The following is a 21,099-nucleotide window of genomic DNA, read 5'->3' as shown; positions in this document are numbered from 1 at the left end:
ATTAGAAACAAGACGCAACTCATCTGCTGAGAAAATTTCAAATGAGTGAAGACATTAGTACGGTGGCCGACAGGTGCAAACGCGCAGCAACAGAGAAAAGATGCAAACAAAAAAAGAGACGCAAACAAAAAGCGAATGCAGCAAACAAAAAGCGCTGAAAACGGAAGTGCTCCAGACCACTAGGGGGAGTCTAACAAAAAACAGCTGTGTCCGAATGGGGTATATGCCACGAGAGGTGGTGACATATTTCCGTTTGAATTTATGCCACATAGATTGGTTCCGGGTCCTGCTTGCTCCTATTGTTTTTACCCAAAGCTGCAAGATCTGTACCATGAAAAAGAAGCAAAACTTAAAATATCTGTGAGCTACTGGTACAACAATCGAGTTTTGTGGTGTGTCGTTGTGTCCAGTACCATCCGGTACCATCCAGTGCTTAGTTTTTTCATTTTCCTGCTGATATCAAGGCGACAGCGGACTGTAGCCAAAACTTTGCCACTACAGCTAACACCCGGTTTGTATTTGCCTGCTATTTCAAAGCTTGACGATATTGCGTCAGATCCAGAAATGGGAAGACGGAGGTTAAAAGGGAGCTGTATGTGCTTCGTTCACTCCAATAATTTGTTGGAGGAAAATAATGCGGAAGGAAATCCACTGCTACAGGAACAAGCTGAGAACAGAGGCAGCGATTCGGCACAAGGTAAGTCTGAGTCAATAGTGTGTTGATGTTTGCGTTTGTGTTATAGAAAGTATGAAATTATTTTTAGGCAACTCCTTAGCTTCTTTTTATGTGACAATTTTATACAAAATACATTTAACATCCAGTCGGAGCGCCGAGTCCCTCCGATACCGAGCACAGTAATTTAATAACAACCGAGGGCAGCAACGCTTCAGCCCGATCTAGTCAGTCAGATTAAGGTACACAACCTTCGCTTTATAGCCGTTTAAGTGGCACCGACCCACATAAAAAAACTCACAGAACAAATGGTACAAATCACGTATTTCCCGAATCCCAAAAATATGACATCTACCTTTGCTGTTTCATAATTATAATCCACGTTAGAGTGAATTTTTCCACTTGGCTGCTATAATCTGTTCTTGCGTTACACAATGTAATTTCTTTTTTTTCCCCCTCTTAGAAAATGAGGTTATGACTGCATTTTGTTTTTAAAATGGTACATTTAGGTTTGCCTCGACTTTTATAAAGTAATTCCTCTTATATGCATCATTGTTTGTATTACTGTTGGTGCAGATATTAGGCGGACACTGTGCTTTGCCTGCTATAGTTTAAATTAATTTCAGCTGCACACTTTCAAAAGAGTATTCAGATTTTAACATGCATTTTCTAAGTAGTATTTTAGCTCACTCTTACTCAGTAACTTCGGTGTTGTTACACCTCTGAAACATTTATTTTTTTTGCAGTTTCTTTGTGATACCAGAACTATTTCACTTAAACATTTAATTTCCTGAGATATTGTCAATTTATTTTCAAGCAAAACTCTCAAAAAGAGCTGAGGATTTATTAGTTTTGATTATGTTGTGCAGCTAAATATGAACACATCAATTTTTTGTTTCTTTTTAATTTTTCAGGTTTGCATCATAACACCTCGTGATGTGTTTCTGAGCCATGATTGAGCCTCTGTGCCGATTACCTTTCCACTGGATCCAAGCCCCTGCACCAGCTGACAGCGTCCATCAGTTCACGGTTTGCCCGATCATCACAACTTTTTATTTACATTCCGGTCAGGATACAAGAATTTTTAATTGCAAGAAAGCAGTCATCGTTACAGCAGAATAAAGATGAAATTTTATAACAATGTCTTAAAATTACAATAAGTTATTTTAATGAGAAATAAAGATTCAGATTGATCTGATGTAACCAGCTCAGTGCATGCGGTTCTGACATTTGTCAGTAATCAAGAGGATGTACATTTGCACCTCAACTGACCAGGTAAGCATTATGGTAAAAATAAAAAAATACTGTATAAACAAATCTGTATACAAAACGGAAAAAGAGCAACTGATAGAAATACTTTATATAAAGAGAGCAGAAAAGTTGATAGCAGGAGAAAAGTTGGCAACATTGGCTCAGCCAATCTCTCCCTCCAGGAAGCCATCAAACAGAACTTCTGTCCAAGTCCAGCTATAATAAAGATAAAAAAAAGAAAGAAAATGGAAAGTTAAAATAATAATGCCAAATTAATAATTCAGATCTACGGTGTTCTGGAATCTATTGACATTTTACAAATTTCACAAATGTTTTATTTATTCTCACCTCCAGCGTCCAGCAGGAATGCAAATAGTCGTTGAGCATGTAGGGTGTGACTCTGGAGTTTTCTGTCTGTGTGATAGTAACATCATTCTGCTCTTAGGATGATGGGCAGAAGACTGGGCGACGGTTTGGGATCCTGGAAAACTGACTTCTTCCTGTTGTCAGTTCCTCGGTGATAGCAAGCACTTGGAAATTTGCCTCAGATTGTCTCTGACTTACAGTGAAAAGACGTACGGTTAGGCTGCCACGGTATTATGTTTTATGATGTGAATGTCTGATTTAGGAGCGGACTAAAACTACTTGAGTGTATATCTGCAAGTCTTGAAAACAAAAATCTGAATGTCAGTCTAAATGCTGTACATAACAATTATAGACAGTTATAGCAGTTATAGCTTTTCTAGCAGCAACCAACTATTTGTGCACACGTTGTGGCTGTGGATGTGCTCCATTGAGGTAATGTCTGTAATGTCAAGGTATATCTGGGTGTGCCCTTCTTGTGGAAAGCCTAATAAGACTAAGTTAATGAAACGAAGGGTGAGATCCACCACTGATCAAGGGAAATAATGCGAAAGATTCCTTCTGTTTTTGCTATTATGTTACACTTACATATTTGTCAAAGATCAACTGAATAAATAAATAAAAATAAGCTGTTGTCCAATGGTGAAATACATTTTTATGGGGTTATCAACATCAATTGGTTAAAATGAACTCTGATGCGGTTTGAATGCATATGTTAGTGCTAAGTAGCGACTGCTTCTTTTGGAGCCAGTGACATGCGGTGAGGTGCAATGCTGGTGAGGCACTGACTTAATCATAATCAGCTATACAAATGTAGACCACCTGCATGTTATCGTTTACATAAGGACATTTCACGCATGTGGGCAATGGTGCAGGGCAAAAAGACAATTCTTTTACAAACCATCCATAGCCGTGCTGCCGAGGTATAATAATTCCGTTAACTCAATGAAACGTGGAAATTTAGGTATTATTTATTTTGCGCTATGCTCCACAGCAAAGGCAAAAACCGTTGAAGTACAACTCAAAACCACGTCTCAGATGTCATCTGAGACTCTGCATTATAAGTTACTCTACCTAGAAAAACAGTGAAATATTTCCTACACAAAGAGCAGAACATTCAGTCTGTTGCAGTAGTATGGTTTTAGGCTTAGTGTTTATTTTGCTGTGGTATGAGGAGAAAACTATAAATATATCGCTGCACTTTACTGTATGGCTAGCTCGCTGTTACTGTCTCGTACTCTGCAGTTGTGGAGTCACAATGTCTGGGATCATGGGCGCCGCCTGCCATGAGGCAAGAGAACTGCCTGCCTCACCTCGAGTCTGTTCTCTGCCGTTTATGATCGCTCCTCAGCACACAAAACACGTTACACACACAGTCGGTGACAAAAAACACTGTACGCTATATACATAAGCTAAATTATGGAAAGTACTATATTTAATATATTAAATATTTTTTAACCATTTTATTGGCAACGTACAGACAAAATGGCAGTTAGCGAGAGGTTGCACAATTCCAGGTGAGGCTCAGCTCGCTGCTGCCTCACTACCTGCACTTCCAAGCATTTGAATGGGAAAATGCAAAAATTCAGCAATTTTGAAGAAAAAATTACCAAAATTGGTTAAGCTAAATAAAAAAATAAATACTTTATAGTACAAACCACATAATAAAACAATTAATTAGCGCAGCGTGATTTGAAGCGTTTGGAGCATTTGACATGTCAAGCACGTCCAATGCGTCCGACAAATAGGCCGGCAATGGTTAGAGTAATTTTGACGTTCCTGACACGCCCTCGACGTGACTGCACATAGACTTTGAATGTAAACCAGACGCACCTGATGTGCGTCTGGTTTACATTCAGATGCTCATCAGGTGCGTCTGATGTGCTGCTGAAAGAGCAGCTCTCTTTCATTTAGTTCCAATCCTTAATAGTGCAGCATTTCAACACATTTTTGAAAATTTAATTTTCCCCAACTTTGTGAGAACAGATTGTGGATGACCACTTCCTGTTCCAAGATGGCCGCGCACCATCACATAAAGATCAACCTGACACAATATCTTTAGAAAGAAGAGTTCTCTTCCTACATCGTCTGACCTCACAAATATACTACTTGAAGAATTCCATGGACACTTCTCCTAAACGTTGTGGAAAGCCGGAAGAACTGAAGATGTGTGGTCTCTGCAGTGTTAAACCTTTAACACCTCTGAACGTCGGTTTTGATTAATGAGATGCGAGTCGGCTGATTCATCTCCATTAGATGGTACGCGACCAAACAAAAGCCCCACCACAGCTGTAAGAGGCATGTCCTAACCTTCGGGTCTCAGTTCTATATCTTAGAATGACGTCAAATTAGAAAAAAATTGTGTACTAAACAAACGCCTGACACTTTATTATAAAAATAAAGAACAATTCCCCCTGAGGAGCCAACTTCTCTCAAAGTCTGCTGCTGTCTGAGGGTAAAAGAAGATAAGTGGACAGTTTTCTGCTGAAGTTCTGTGTTCCAACCTGACTGGTTGAATTTACATAAGCCACTTAGTCAAAGCTGGTTCTCCACATGTTCCTGTTTTCCTACATGTCCCCTTAGAAAATTATTCAAAACCCAAAGGACCAGACAGGGGATCAGGGGCGACATGTGACACTGGATTTTATTTGGGTGTTTCAGAATAAAGAGGGAGAAAATCAATGCATGCCACATTTTTAGATTTAATTTAGAAAAAAAAAAAAGTTGAAAGTTATGTTGATTTAACATGAAAAAAATCAGAACATGAAAAGCCAAACCTCACTGGAAAACGTTCATATTCACATATTTAATGAAAAGTCCGTAAATTCTCCCTGATGGGGCATTTCGTTTTGTTCTTCCAGCGAGTCTAAAAATAATTGGAAAAGTACAAGCAGAAGTAGAAGCTTTGCGGTCAGTGAGGTCTTATCGCTGCATTCTGTCGGAGAGAGGTAATCACATTACGGCATGCAATGACAAATCCCTGGCTCTAATTAGCTCTCTGCTTTACACATGCTGCTCAATAACGTTTTGACAGTGTTCAACTGAACACATGGGCTGTATTTTTTATGTGTTTATTTTTTACTTTTTCAGCTGGTTTCACACCTACTTGGTCTGTTGCCAGATGATTTTTTTTATGTCTTTCAGAAAATAAATAACACTAAAATTGTGTTTTTTGCCTTTACAAGTTGTGCTTGGTTGCTGTATAAAAACTCAGGCTGAAAAAAAAAGAGATCTTATTAATTAGCAACTTTAAAGAGTATCAGTGTGCTACAAACACAATAAATTGCATAACTGGAAATATTTGGGGTGAAGTGAAAGGATGGAGGATGGTTTGTCTAATGTTCAGACAAATGAGGTCGGGGTCACAGAGATTTGAGGAGAAATCTACTCGTTATGTGGGAGTGTTGGCCAATAGGCCCAAATCAGGTCAGCAGGACTCACATGCAGCGACGAGCAGCAACATGAAATGGCATGTTTACGTGGAGAGACTTGCAGCAAACAAATTCAGTCACAACTGCAATCATAACCACGTTTCATCTATTTTTGTTCCATTCATGCCGCCGTTTGCAGCAATGAGGAAGAACCTCTGGAGGCCGTGGAGTCAGCTTTGGTCAATCTGAAATTACATCGTTTAAAGCCAGTATGATTCATTTTTACCAGTTTTGGAAGATTTTTTTCTCAGCTTGCTGATGTTTGCTAGCATTCCTTCATCCTTTCATTTGTTGTTTCCGTTTGTATTCCTGGAGTTTCTAGTTTCTGTTCTCCCTCAGGACTTGCAGCTCTTCTCCTGTTTCCATCCAGACATCGTCACTGAGCATGCCTGCACTGGTGCTGGTGTTTTTATGAATTGTGGTTAGAAAAACTGTCAGTTTTAAGAAGATAAGCCTTTTATGGAAAATAAAAAACTAATTGAATCAACACAACTGGAAATCAACACATCATATCAGATTTTACTTGATAAAATCAACTATTATTCTTTTTTAGCAATTTTTTCAAAAACTGTAAAACAGTCTTATATTTTGCCCTTCAGTTATTTTTGCTCTAAATGTAAAAAACAAGAATGAAATGTTCTAAATATAAATGCTCCAACATCCATTTACGTATTCAGAAAGACAAACATAACAAAAATAATAATTATTTAAAAACTATCATGTTAATAGAGCTAAGAAAACTAAAAAATATACTACTATTGTAATAGATTACTCTATTTCAAAAACTATATTTTTTAAGGATTTTCTTATTTTTGTTGTTTTTGCTTGAACTAGACAGATGGTGGATATTAGTGATGCCAACCTCTAAATCTAGAAGAAAATAGTAAAAAAAATTCTTCTAGGTTTATACAGTAAATCTAGATTTCAATATTTTTCAATATTCAATATTTTCAATATTATTGAAAAATGTATGTTGCCAAGTGAAATGTTAAAGATTAATTGTTTTCAGGCTGATGAAAACAGAACATTCAGACAAAAAAAACAATATATTTTTAATACAGAAATGTGCAGATTATTGTAAAAAAGACCTAATAATTGCTTACAGGATATTTTATAAAAACATATTCTGATTTAGTGAGTGTGTATATTGTGAGTTAAAAGAGCTCAGTCCAAGATCCCCAGGTCTAGTTTAAATGTTCTGTTTTTATTTTTTATCTGGTCTACAGTAAGGACTTAGTGTGCAGACATGATGGACAGTTCTCTGACTCATTGGGAACAGAGAGATCCAACAGTGAACGTCAACATGCAGAGCGGCTGCCTGGCCTCGCCATTTGTTTCGCTGTAATTGTTCTTCTGGATTAAGTCCAGAAGCGTTCGGTCTCTGGACTTGAGAGAAATTCAGGCTTTTTTCACTGTCCAGGTCTCTCCGGTACGGAAGTGTTTTACTGCCTGAGCTTGGAAATAAATGCAGGAGTAGCATCTTGTTCAAACACGAAGACCTTCCTGTTTTAACGAGATTTTAAAATAGCAATTCTCAACATGGGCAGTACCGCCCTACGGGGGGGCGTTCAGAGGAGGGCAGGGGGCGCTGGCGGAAATTTTTACAAAAGGGGGGGCGCTGGGATTCCTTTGGGGGGCGTTTGGTAAACTTTACACCTTAAATGCACAACAATACCAACTTAGACCTTGAGCAACTTGGTAAAACTGTATTGTGTAACATTAAATCATGCTTGGCTGCAACTGTATCAATGGCAGCAATACATGACGATTAGGCAGTGCAGCAGGTGATGAGTGAAGATTACTGGTGGTCAATAAACGATGAAATAAATCTAACAACAGGAACAAAACTAAAGTGGACATAGCAATAAACCAAGAGAGGATTATACTAATCAAAGGAAACTAAATGGAAATGAATGAAGAACAAAATGCAAGAATAAACTAAGAAACTAAAGTAAATACAGAGGAATAAACTGGTATGGCAAGACCTTTCGAGTAATAATTAATACAAGAATAAACAGACACCATTTCCAGATAAAAAGTAAAATAATATTGTTGAAATGCCGTGGGTTTGTTGAAACCATATCTAATACTGAGAATAAATATATCTTACAGACCATAACAGTAAAGAACTTATCACTTATTTATGTTTTTAATTAGAGTTGATATATTTATTTCTTCAATATTATTTTTCATGTCAGTGTTAATGTCATGAGGCTGATGACTCCATGACACTTTCAATTTGACTCATTTGTATTTGATTAAGAACCCAATTTGTTCTTTATAATTTCTGTCCGGTAAAACTATTAATCTATAAATCAATAGACAGGTCTATATAAAGATATAATCCATGTTTCTGTGTCATATTTGTATGGCATTAAAAGGAGCTTTAGTTTTTCCACTGAAAGCTCTGGTTTGCATAATAAATGCCATGTGGGTGAAGTTTTATGCATGATACTCTGATGTCCCATTCTCCTGAAGGCAGCACAGAGCTGCATCACCAGAAACTGACAAACACTGAAGAGAAGAAGAGCTATGATTTATGTAGTTACAGTTCTATCCATGTTTTAATGTTGCAGAGCTCAGTCATTTTGCCAATAGATCAAAGTTTAAACTGGCATGTTGAACATCTTTTATCTGGTCATTTTGCGCAATATTTAACAACTAGAAAATGGCAAAAAACAAGAATATTTTTTCCACTCTGGCTGCTGTTAGGCCTACCAATTTTAAGTTGAATGTCCATTCATTGCATTTTTCGTAGACATCTGAGAAAATAATTTCTATTCACATGACTGTTTTGTTCTCTGGGAAAATATTTTTTGATGATAAATACAGAAAAAAGCATAAAAATCAAAACATCTACAATAGTGATAGTAATATTAATAATAAAATAATCGGTGCAAAGTAGCCTACAAATTATTTGGTGGGGGGCGGTGAGGGACCTGGATTAAGGCTAGGGGGGCGCTGGGCCAAAAAAGGTTGAGAAACAGTGTTTTAAAAGAAAGAGATTTCTATCTCATTAGAAGAAAAATATATTTCCTTTCAAATAAGAACAGACGTAAAACAGCAACACCCCTTAGGATTGTTAGTTGTCATGTAGTAGAAACAGTCAGAAGAGGAGAGTCACAATGAGCCTTTTTTTTAAAACAAGAAAATTCCCGTTAAAATTACACGTTCCTGCTACAGTGAGATGTAAAACTCGTCTCACTAGAACAAGAACGTTTCTCATTTAAAAAAAAGTTTCTTCTTTTAACGAGTTTTGCATCTCGTTAAAACGAGAAACTTTTCTCATTTTAACGAGACATAATACCCGATATCTCTAACCGATACGGTTACAGATGCAGCTCCTGAATTTACTTCCAAACTCTGGCAGTTAAACTGGAAATAAGAAATTCTTATTCTAAATTCTGGATCCTATAACCGAAATCCAAACACCACACTTCTTCCAGTACAGCGTAGGAAACTTGCCGGATATGAGGAAATCATGCAGACAAGGCAGTGTGTGCGCGAGTGTGTGTGTGGTGTGTGTTTTATGGCTGTTGTTGAATGTGCCAAAACTGTGAGACCACTGACTCCAACATCAGTCCTCACAAGTGGATCTTCAAGGCGTCAGACAGCAAATAAGAAATGTCACTCAAAGCTTGAGGAACAACTCTCCCAACAGACATCTCCCATAAAAGGAAATGTCTGTTTGATACAATCTGTAACAGACATCTTTCACTCATGTTCGTCATTTTGAAGGTTGAGCCAAATCTTAGGTAGAAACGTTTGCGATGCTGCATGTCGAGAGATTTTTTGCTGGAACATTTTTGTTGGGAGGTTTTACTAGGACGAGGTGGACTGGTGTCCTCACCTGACTGGTTTCAGGGTGGATGGCAATCAAATCAGACAATTCTACTAGGTCCTGTTTCGGCTTGGCACAACCTCCTAGAACTTCTTTTTCTCTTTCTGCTATGGGCAGACCACCTACCTCTGAGACAAACCTGCACAGGCATGAACACCAATCATCAGTATAGAAGAAAAACCCAGCTCGTAAAAAAGACTCCAAATTGGAGGGTAGGCCTAGTTAATAAGCGTCTCTGTGACAACGATAAAGATGAGAATTGCTTGATTCAGTCAAGCAATTCTCTCAATCTGCTCGGCACGCATGACGTAACACTGACTGCACATTAAGTCAACCAGATGGCATGAACCTATTCTGCCTGGCCTGTAAACAGCACAGACAGAGCAGAGAATTGTGTTTACACGCATGCAGCTACTGTGGTTCTGTATGCATTAAAGGAGCCCTCAGTAATGTTAATAATCAATTAATGCTGTAATAAATTACGTCAGGGCACTTGTTATCTTTATTTGTGCCTCATAAAAGCCAGCTGTGTGAAACTTCATAAAGTTTCAGTTTTGATCATTTCACCAGCAAGTCTTTCTCGCTTCAACTGTCTTAATGTGTAAAGGTCGAGAAGATCAAGCATTTTTTTAAAAATTATGCTAAACACAGATTTTTTTGCCATGTCTTAAATTATTTGCCAACTCAATGTGCCTTGAAAAAGTATTTATAGTGCTAGAAATATGATATTTTAAATCATACTGTGGTATATGAATGGACAGCTTTGGAAAACCAGGAGTTTTTGTTTTCACACCTGACAGTCCTGGCAGACTCAGTTTGATTGGGGACAAAAATGATAACCCATCCATCCATTTTCTTACACCCTTGTCCCTCAGTGGGGTCGGGAGGGGTGCTGGTGCCTATCTCCAGCTAGCGTACCGGGCGAGAGGCGGGGTACACCCTGGACAGGTCGCCAGTCTGTCGCAGGGCAACACAGACACACAGGACACACAACCATGCACACACACACACTCACACCTAGGGACAATTTGGAGAGGCCAATTAACCTGACAGTCATGTTTTTGGACTGTGGGAGGAAACTGGAGTACCCGGAGAAAACCCACGCATGCACAGGGAGAACATGCAAACTCCATGCAGAAAAACCTGGGCTGGGAATCGAACCCAGAACCTTCTTGCTGCAAGGCAACAGCTCTACCAACTTCGCCACTGTGCAGCCCCAAAAATGGTAACATTTGTTCCATTTCCAGCTGCTGCAGTTCAAACGATCCAAGCCATTTGAACTCTGATATGGACCATACAGAAAACTCTGCTCCACATATAAATCTGGGTCTGAGTTTGGTTGACGTGAACTCTGGTGCGGTTCGAATACATATGATTGCTAAGTGTAAAGCAGGGAGAGTACTAAAATGCAGGGCATTGTGGGTAAACACAATCAAAACAAACGCGTAAGTCTAGAGCTAGAGGGTTTTTATGGTTTTTAGTCAAAGACAGAAGAGAAATTCCAACCGCTAAAATACGGCACCACTCTATTTTGGTTTACATTTGGTGAAGAAGGAAGTTGCACTCTATGTCTTCTTCAGCAGTTTTGAGTCATTTCCTTCATTGGTTCTTGATGCAGCGCCCCCACAGGTGAGTGTGTAAACAAGTTTTTTAAAGGCTTGCTTGGTTTAACTAAGAGAACCACAGCAGCTAAAATAGAACAAATATTGCAGTTTTGGTCTCCAATCAAACCGAATCCGCTGGACTATCTGGTGGGAAACATCCTAAATGAAACCTTTGTTAAATTTTGGCATAAAATCCTTGAAGCTGCTAAAGTTGTGGATTTGATCCGTCTTCGGTTACAATAACATCAGATGTGACTGTCTTAAAGCATAAGGCTGCCACATGTATTTCACTGACCTTATATTGAACATGACAGGAGTTTGTGGTTTTCATGTTTGCTTCCGGTTTTGGTCATCTGCAAAGTATTGTGCAAAGATAGCAGGTTTTTTTCCCAGAGGGAGCACATGGTCGTAAAATGGGCTCCCTGCCCTCTGCTGGAAAGAACAAAGGCGAGCCAAAGGCCTGCGTGTATATCTGTGAGCTGAAGTCATGTTTAAGCTAACATCTGCTGATGGTTAGGATGCCGCTCGGCTCTCACACCCCTGCTGCTCCTGCAGAACCCGGCTGGTGGTGAGCTCATTGCTCGCGGACTCCCGTTCCATCCACAGTTAATCGAAGGAGAACTGTGTTCGCCCCCCATCCCCCTACTTCTGCTGCTGAGAATTTACAAGATTTTTAGCGATTCCTCTGAGGTCGGTCAGTTGGAGAAAGAAAAAAAGTCCTAATATATAAATGATCCAAAGCAAAGTGAACAGAAGTGATTCCTTCCAGCAGGTTAACAAAGTAAGCATTAAATCCTGCTCTCAGCATGACGCTTCTTTGCTCTGGTTACTTTGAAACAGACGTAAACAGAAGCAAAACATTTCCAGCATTTGTAGATGGTGGACCTCAGGGATCCTCCCTGGTTCACCTCTACATCTTAGTCAGAAATGGCCGAATTATATTTAGTTTATTTTCTCAAATAAACTTAAACTAAGATCTTTTGACTTTCCAGTAAGTGTCATTTTATTTAAGTTTTGTTCCAGACAAAGCTTAAATAAAGCTTGTACACTGTCGCGTTTATTGGTTCTCATCAGACACAGAAGTTATTGTAACCCAGTGTTAAAAACACAAGTAAATTGAATAGATGTTGATTTAATATCTCATTCCACAACGAGATTAAAAAGTATTTAAGTTTAAAAAAAAGAATGTTTGTAAATATGTTCATGAATATTGATAAAATAAAGTGCTAAAAATCTTTTAAACCTGTGAAATATCCCTTTAATATTGGAAAGACTAAACAAACTTTGAAAGAACATTTGACAGACACATAAAAGACTGGGTTATTTTTTGTTATTTATTTTTTTAAAGCGTTCAATTTTTGTTTATTTGTACAATGTGGATCCACAAATGTTGTTTATATTAAATTCTACTTTTTAAAATTTAAATTCTACTTTTTTATATACATTGTGTGCTCTCCTCTGTTGTTCACACCTAGGCTCCCCCGAATTTAGAATCTCCTGATCAGGCCCAACTAACTTATACTTTCGTAGTGTTGGTATAAGGTAAATTGACTTAACTTGCCATCTACTATTAAAGGTATTTAAAGTAACCCTTCTTGTGGGTTACATTATGGTTATGGTTGAGATCGCAAAGAGTGCCATAGCAGCCTTCAGCCAACACTTTGTTCATCACCTCATATGTTAAGAGTCATAAAAAAAATGAATGACACTCCCTGGTCAGCACATGGCATCATATCTGGAGTCTCTGCCAAAAAATTATGCATGGAAAAAAAAAAGTGAGAGAAAATCTCCTCAGACTGATGCATTTTATTATAGTACTTGAGATTTTATTGCTTCAGTTTAGTCATGCTCACATCACGATAAGTGGAACTCTGTGACAGACATTAGTACATTAATGAATCAGTGGGTACAGTCAGCCGTGTAAAATAACACATGGAAAATTATTTATGATTTTGAAGCAATTTTTTTCTTCTTTTTTTTTCCAACATGAACATTTTTAAACTCTTCAGCAAGAAAATCTGATCAAGTAACCAAAGGGAGCTAAAGATTATGGTGATGACAGGAGGGCCTTCCAGCCTTAAAGACAAACATAAGCATGCAAAAAGTTTTTTTTTTATTCTGTAATTCTAATATACAGTCATATTCAATAATTTAGTAAATGTGTTTTTTATTATGAGGCTCACGGCTCAGAATAAAATCAGCTTTTCAAAATAATCTCTAAACTTTTCATTAAACCTAACTTCTTTTAAAATGTATTTTTGGCCAGATGTAATATTAAAATTGTACATATATTATCATTAGCTGTTGTTGGAAAATGAACAGAAATTTCCATCGCCTGGCTGTTTATTGGTGGTGAAGACGATGAATCTGTAGCCAGAGCTCCATCTTTATTAGATGGAACATCCGGTCTACAGCCGCACAACTGAAGTCCGTTAATACTTGAGACCACCTACAAAAATGTTCGGAACTGCTGACACTAATAGTTCCAACACAAAATATACCTTAATATGCATTAATACAAACAACTTGAAAAACCACAGCACTATAGCAGAAGTCTTTCATATCTCCGTTTTTGGGGATACAGCCAATCACCGGCAAGGACAATAAATGGCTGCTTTGCAAATCCCCGCCAATAGCGTGTCATATAGGTATTTCAGCGCATTTTTGCATTTTATTTTGAAAATGAGAAAACGCGTATTCATTCGTGTTTTTTTCCATAGAAAAAACATGAATGGACAAATTTTTTGTGAATCCCTTAGAGCAGTGGTTCCCAGACTTTTTCTCCTGGGACCCCCCAGTGGTTTCCAAACATTTTTGGGGGGGGGGTGGTCGACTTTTTTGGGAGGCAAAATGAATGTACGTAGCTGAACATAGACAACATCAGTAGACTACAGGCTACTTGTTAAGCTTAAGGTGATGTATTGATATTAACTAGTCATCTTTTAGCTAACATTACCTGCATCCAACAGCTTTACTCAATAGTCTATTAATTTGGGGGAAAAACTGTGAAAAGTTCTTTGCGTTTTGCTGGTTTGCTGCCATGATTCTAACACACACCTGTGCAGCTCCGCACAGCAGCAGCAGGTCTCCTTCACGGCGCACAGGTGTAAACCCAGCGCAAGCGTCGTAGCGCTCATGTTGCGTTTAAAGGTGGCTCGGTAAAACAGGTTACCACATGTTAACAACGGATTAAACTAGCGGTTCTCAACGTGGTCGGACCTCACCCCCGGGGCGCGTTCATAGGACGGTAGGGGGCGCTGGCGGGAATTTTTACAAAGGGGGGGTGCTGAGATTCCTTTGGGGGGCGTTTGGTCGAAGGTAAACATGACACCTTAAATGCACAACAATACCAGTTTAGACTTTGAGCAACTTTGTAAAACTGTATTGTGTAACATTAAAACATGCTTGGCTGCAACTGTGTCGATGGCAGCTCTTCTTCTCCTCTGTTTGTAGCTTCTTGGCGCAGCTCCGCTCCTGCTACTCGTAGCTTCACTGCGCTAACACTGCTCATCAACAGTTCAGCGTTACACCGGCTGATGACGTTGCTGTGATTCACTTTGTCTGGTTTCCGATTTTCAAATATTTTATGTTTTATAAAGGATTTTTGTACACATGTTTAGGCAGTTCTGTGATCATGTCAAAACAGCATCTTATATTAAAAAGTGTTTTATTTCCGTTCGAAGGCTGAACACTTCCATGTAAGGACAACAGAAAATCGCTCTTATAAACATGTAATGACTAAAATCACGATACCCTGACTTTGTATCCCTCTGAAAAATGAACCCATTTAAATAAAGAAATCCCTTCATGGATAATCCCACCATAGAGAGCGTTCATTTTATAGCGTTAACACCGGTGCTTTAAGTGGTCCGGTATGAAACGGGTGTGATAGAACAACGGTACCACAGCACTTTCACATTTCAATAATCAGAATACCGAAATTGTGTCCATTGTTTTAAATGGTTTATGTCAGTCTGCCTTTTCCCCGTCGATACATTTCCTCAACGCTGCGCACCATAGGGAGTAAAAAAAACAAACAAAAAAACTGACGCACACATTGCGCAAAACTCTGAAACAGGAGAAGCAGGACATAAAACAGAGCGACTAACTAGATGTGAATTATGGCATAAAAACAGAATCTGACGCTGAACACTGAAAAATCAACACATGATGTGAAACACATGATGATTAGGCGGCGCAGCAGGTGATGAGTGAAGATTATTGATGGTGAGCGTCAATAAAGATAAAATAAATCTAGCAACAGGCAAGAAACTAAAATGCACACAGCAATAAACCAAGAGATAATAATACTAATCAAAGGAAACTAAATGGAAATGAATGAAGAACAAAATGCAAGAATAAACTAAGAAACTTAAGTAAATACAGAGGAATAAACTGGTATGGCAAGACCTTTAGAGCAATAATTAATACAGAGGAATGTATGGCAAGAATAAACAAACACTATTTAGAGATAAAAGGTAAAATAATATTGTTGAAGTGCCATGGGTTTGTTGAGACCACATCTAGTACTGAGAATAAATATATAACCTACAGATCATAACAGTAAATAACTTATCACTTATTTATGTTTTTAATTAGATTTGATATATTTATTTATTCAATATTATTCTTCATATCAGTGTTAATGTCATGAGGCTGATGATTCCATGACACTTTCAATTTGACTCATTAGGATTTGATTAAGAACCAGATTTGTTCTTTGTAATTTCTGACCAGTAAAACTATTAATCTATGAATCAATAGACAGGTCTATATAACAATATAATCAATGTTTCTGTCTCATATTTGTATGGCATTAAAAGGACCTGGAACGTTTGTTTTTCCACTGAAAGCTCTGGTTTGCACAATAAATGCCATGTGGGTGAAATTTTATGAATGATACTGTGATGTCCCATTCTCCTGAAGGCAGCATAGAGCTGCACCACAAGAAACCAACAAAAACAATGAAGAGAAGAAGAGCTATGATTAATGTAGTTATAGTTCTATCCATGTTTTAATGTTGCAGAAAAAGTGACAGAGGAGACAGATATGGGAAGTGTGGAAGTCCCTACTGTATCAAATTGACATAGAAATAACAGAGAGTTTGCCATTCTAAGGTAAAAACCCAACGCATACAGCGTTCAAGTTTGTTTTTTTTCATCCAGACGGCTTCCCGCGCCCTCCCCTGCAATTACACGGTGTAACCCCCCCCTCCCCCCCATCCTAGGGGGCGCGCCCAGTTTGTTTGAAATTGTTAAACTGAAATTGTTAGACATTAAAGGTTGTGTCAAACATCTTTGTACTGCTGCAGAGCTAGCTAACATGACATATATGTACGTAGTTACTAAGACGTAAAGAAACCGTCCCCAGAGATACACAAGGAGCGACGCTCACTCGCTCCCCCCACCCGAGGCGACGATACGTGAAGGGTAAAACTCGCTACATTTACCTCGTTAAGTGCGCGAGGTGAAGGAGCGTAAGGTGCGCTGAAGTGTATGGGAGAACATCATCGGCGCACCACCCCCTCCAGACGGGGTTTTGGCGCCCCCTTTGGTGCTGCGCCCCTATGCGTTGCATACCCTGCATACCCACTTTTTGCGCCACTGGGTATTAACCCTGTTATTTTGGAGAGTTGCGTCATAGCACATTATAAGAACACAGGAACAACAATTTCATCCTCAAGTGTCCTTTGCCCTGAGCCGCTGCTGCCTGAACCTCACCGGCGCTGACATGCCAGGTTTAGCTTTTCAACAAGTCTGGTAATGGGGTATATGCCACGAGAGGTGGTGACGTATTTCCGTTTGAATTTATGCCACATAGATTGGTTCCGGGTCCTGCTTGCTCCTATTGTTTTCAGCCAAAGCTGCAGGATCTGTACCATGAAAAAGAGCAAAACTTAAAATATCTGCGAGCTACTGGTACAACAATCTTGTTTTTTAGTGTGCCGTTGTGTCCAGTAATTAGTCCAGTGCCTTGTTTTTTCATTTTCAAGGCGACAGCGGACTGTAGCCAAAACTTAGCCACTACAGCTAACACAGGGTTTGTAGCTGCCTGCTATTTCAAAGCTTGAGGATATTGAAGATCCAGAGTCAGAAATGGGAAGACGGAGGTTAAAAAGGAGCTATGGAAGCCCATTTCCGCCACTCTGCTAAAAAAAAAAGAATAATTATCTCATTAAAATAACGACATACTATCTCATAATAATGAGATAGTATCTCATTATAATGAGATACTATCTCATTATTATGAGATAATTTGAGTTGGCCCTATAGTTTGAGATATGCTCAACTTGATAGAAGGAAATGGATATTGATAATATAATTGAGCAATACTTCAGAAGGGGTTTTACAAATCTTGAAATCTTGCGAGTTTTGGAAGAAACCCATAATGTTAAATTATGACTAATAATGCATGCAGAAACACTACAAACCAGTTCCCCGCTGACCTCTCGCACTCCTGCTCCAGGAGGTTGGTGAACTCGTCGCTCTTCCTCATGAACTCTCCGTGGTTCTTCTTCTCGTCTTCCAGCTTGTACAGAGCCTGCTTGTGGGCCTGCTCCACCATCAGCAGCTGCTCCAGCATCCGCCGGTGGGTCTCTCTCTGCTTCTCCACTAACTTATCGAGCTGTGTTGGGTTAACAAAGAACATCTGGGTTATCTGCCTCTAAAACCACATAGCAGTTATTTGGCAGCCATTATTGCCATATTGGTTGAGATTTTTGACTGTAAACTGCTGTTACCTCTGCCATGGGTTTCTCGTAGATGTCTTCCTGGAAGACGTCCGACTTTCCCTGGATGGCGTCTCTCTGCAGGGCTTGCAGGACTTTCTGTGGTGTGACAAACCCATACTTGGCTTCCAGCAGCGCCAAGTCGATTTTCTCTGCCTTTAGGACTGTGATCACCTCATCCCTGGCCTGTGATGGAGCAGAGAGTGATTGCGGTCAGACCAAACTATGCTTTACAGCAGGGGTCCCCAAACTACGGCCTGCGGGCCGGATCCGGCCTGCCTCCACATTTGGTCCGGCCCCCTGAACAATACCAGAGAGCAGATTTTTTTTCATATATTGTATTTTCCGGTTTATATGTGGATTTTTCTTCAACCACCAGGGGGCTCTTTAGCAGGAAGTGAATCATTGGAAGTTTCGTTTACTTGCGCACCAACACTGAGCCCACAAGCAGCAAAATGAGTCAGAAACAGATCAGATGTCTTTGGAAAGTTTCTTTGCCAAGGGGGAAAAGGCCCAGAGGAGAGACAGGAGAATGGTTTTATCCCGGATCGGTAGGTGAGTCCCACATTACAAGCCCGCTCTGCGTAACATGCGGCGACTGGCTGCTAATGAGGCAATGAAGCTTCAAGCTGTTTTGCCACGTAGAGACCAAGCAGGCTGTGCTCAAGCAACACATCTCGGGTGTCATTGTCTCTCATCACTCCCAGATGGGACCGTATTGTTGCAGAGAAACAAGCTCAGGGCTCCTGTTAGTCATTATCGTGAGTTAAAATTTTCACGAAAGTAAAATGTTCATTTTTATGGCGCTTCTGTTATTTTGAAGGGATATATAAACGTTACCATAGCGACCAGAGTCAGAGCGTTTGGGCAGAAGTCGAGATGAGATGAGTAGAGCTTGTGAGTCTTAAGTCTGGGTTAGACGGAAAGATTTAAGATTTGTCGGCCGATTCTCCAAAATTCTGTGACTACAGAGCTTATAAAAGTACAAGAGGTTCGATCGGTTCGTGTGTCCAAGGCAGGAGCAACACGAACCGATTCCAGTCACGAACATTCCGATTCCAGAGGATAATCCAGTAAATCCCCCAATTTAGCGGGAATTTAGAATAACCAAACACAGATGACGATGTAGAAGCAATAGTTTGTGGAGTCATTTTAAGAGATAAAAGACTTAATAAAAAGTAAAGGCGGTGGATAAAAGACGACGGGAGCAACCGCTCTATTTGCTACACTATGATTTGGAGGTGAATATGTTTTTTCACTTTTACCGTTACTGTTACCGTTCGGAAACTACCATAATCAGTTCAGTTAAATCTAATCTTGGCAACTTTTTCTTTTTCAACCCTAATAAATGTGATATTCAATTGACTTGTTATGACTCAAATTTTTAGTGTATGCCCCCATCTGCTGCTGTTGCATCGTTGTGGAAAACCTGGAGCGGCAGAGATATCCGCGGCTTATATGTGTATGTTTACTAGTTTAAAAAAAAAGCTTTGGGGTTGTGGCTTAGTGCGGCTCGTAGTTCGGAAAATATCCTTCCTGGATTTTTTTCTGTGAAGAACCCAGAGAGGGTTATTTGGTTATTATTTATTTCATTAATAGTGTTATTTATTTCCTGACTTGTTCTGTGAAGAACCCAGAGAGGGTTCTTTGATTGTGCTTTCTTAAGTGTTAAGGTTATATCACTAAGTTGAGCTAAGTGTGTTCAGTGCTGGATGGTTGAATGTCACATCAAACTTGTTCCATTTGTGTGACCTTGTAACATTAGAACATTTTCAGCATTAATGCCTGTTTTATATTTAAATCTCATTAATTCTCAATTAATAACACTGAGGGGTTTTGTCCAGGTCCTGGAACTAGTAAACAGGTGAAGAGAAGGTAAAATGGATTAGCTACAACAGGAATGAGAGTCAAAAGGCCAGTGCTCAACAGTTGATTTGCATGGCTCCCAGCAACTTCATTTAAATACGAAAACCTCTCCTAGGCCCAAGGGGGGGGGGTGATAGGGGAACACGGACACACAGCGTTTTTGACCATTCTTGGCAGTGCCCTACAATTTTCCACTCTGACAAAAACCTCTTGCCGATAGCCCTCAATCTCCATGCGCACGGCAGAACTAGCTGTCGAAAATCCCACTTTTCATGCAGTGGCGGTGATCACGGATAGCCAGTGTTTACAGACAGCTAACAGGTGAACCCACTTCTTGTCGTTCCAGCATCAGATCCAGGAATCCCCTGGCAGGTTTCAGGAGATATAAAAGGTCTATTAATGATGTTAAATAAGCTGGAAAAGAATCATTCATTACTGTAGAGGTAATATGATAATTAAGACCTGCCTCGGCCCCCAGAGGCAGGTCTGGGGCTATTTTTGGGACCTATTTGGCCCCAAAAATAGGCTTTGGAAGTTTATGGTCAAAACTTCAAATTTATTTATATTATTTATTAGTAAAGTTGCTTTAACAGGTTGATGTTTTGATCTACAGTTAGATTAGATCCACAGTTCTGGTCAGATGTTTTCAGGAATCCTACAACCCTTGCTAATGTGTCTTACTTAGTAGGTTCCACCTCAACTGAACACTTTCTGCAGCCTTCCACGAGCTGCTGGCATCATTCTGCTGGGATATTTGGCATTTTTTTCTTGGTAGAGTTTGCTTAAATTTGTTGGGTTTTTGGTACAAACTGGTTTTTGAGCTTAATCTAATTGATCATCACTCCACCAAGAACCACTGAAGGAAAAAACAAAAACCTCAGAAGAAGACACTGAGCATGAACGTTCTTCTTCAGCAAATGGAAACAAAAAATGAGTTGTGTTGGATTTTAAAATTTCTTTTTTTGGCAAAAAAAGACAAAAAAGCACACCATGGCGGACCAGAGTTCGCTTTTTTGTCCCCATCAGAGTTTAACACATTCACACCTTCTCAAACAAACCAGGCTGTCTAGACAAACAAACTGGATTTAGATTAAGGTGAACAAAACAGGGCTGGTGTGAATGCATCCTTAATATGCACTAATACACATTGGAAACTATCTTAGCATTACCTCAGACGCTAACACCTTCCTCATCTCTAATCTTAGGGATACTGCCAATCAGCAGTAAGGAAAATGAATGACGCTCATCGATTGGCTGTTTTGCAACTACAGCTAATAGTGTTTTAAGTTGCATTGCACTGTGGTGTTTCAGCTACTAAAGCTGCATTTTCTTTTGAATATCTT

At 39.4% G+C, this 21,099-nt stretch overlaps 1 protein-coding gene across 11 annotated transcripts in view; it reads right to left on the bottom strand.

The window, feature by feature from the left end:
- The window catches only part of filip1l (filamin A interacting protein 1-like), a 163,956-nt gene that overhangs the window by 49,096 nt on the left and 93,761 nt on the right, over positions 1–21,099 (bottom strand). For 9 of the 11 annotated variants that reach the window (XM_081614634.1, XM_017302573.2, XM_008430830.3 and 6 more), the window contains 2 exons: positions 17,903–18,076; positions 17,594–17,787 (listed from right to left, as the gene is read on the bottom strand). The exons of 1 other annotated variant lie outside the window; for it this stretch is intronic. In XM_081614634.1, the coding sequence (XP_081470760.1) occupies positions 17,594–17,787; positions 17,903–18,076 (368 nt within the window). The remainder of the gene's footprint in view (positions 1–17,593; positions 17,788–17,902; positions 18,077–21,099) is intronic. One more of the 11 variants, XM_008430843.3, reaches the window with a different exon arrangement.

This window comes from Poecilia reticulata, chromosome 2 (assembly GCF_904066995.2).
Source record: "Poecilia reticulata chromosome 2, P_reticulata-male-v2, whole genome shotgun sequence".
In the NCBI taxonomy this organism is placed as follows: Eukaryota; Metazoa; Chordata; class Actinopteri; order Cyprinodontiformes; family Poeciliidae; genus Poecilia; species Poecilia reticulata.
Note: the sequence above shows the minus strand (reverse complement) of the source record. Positions and strands in the feature narration are given on the sequence as shown.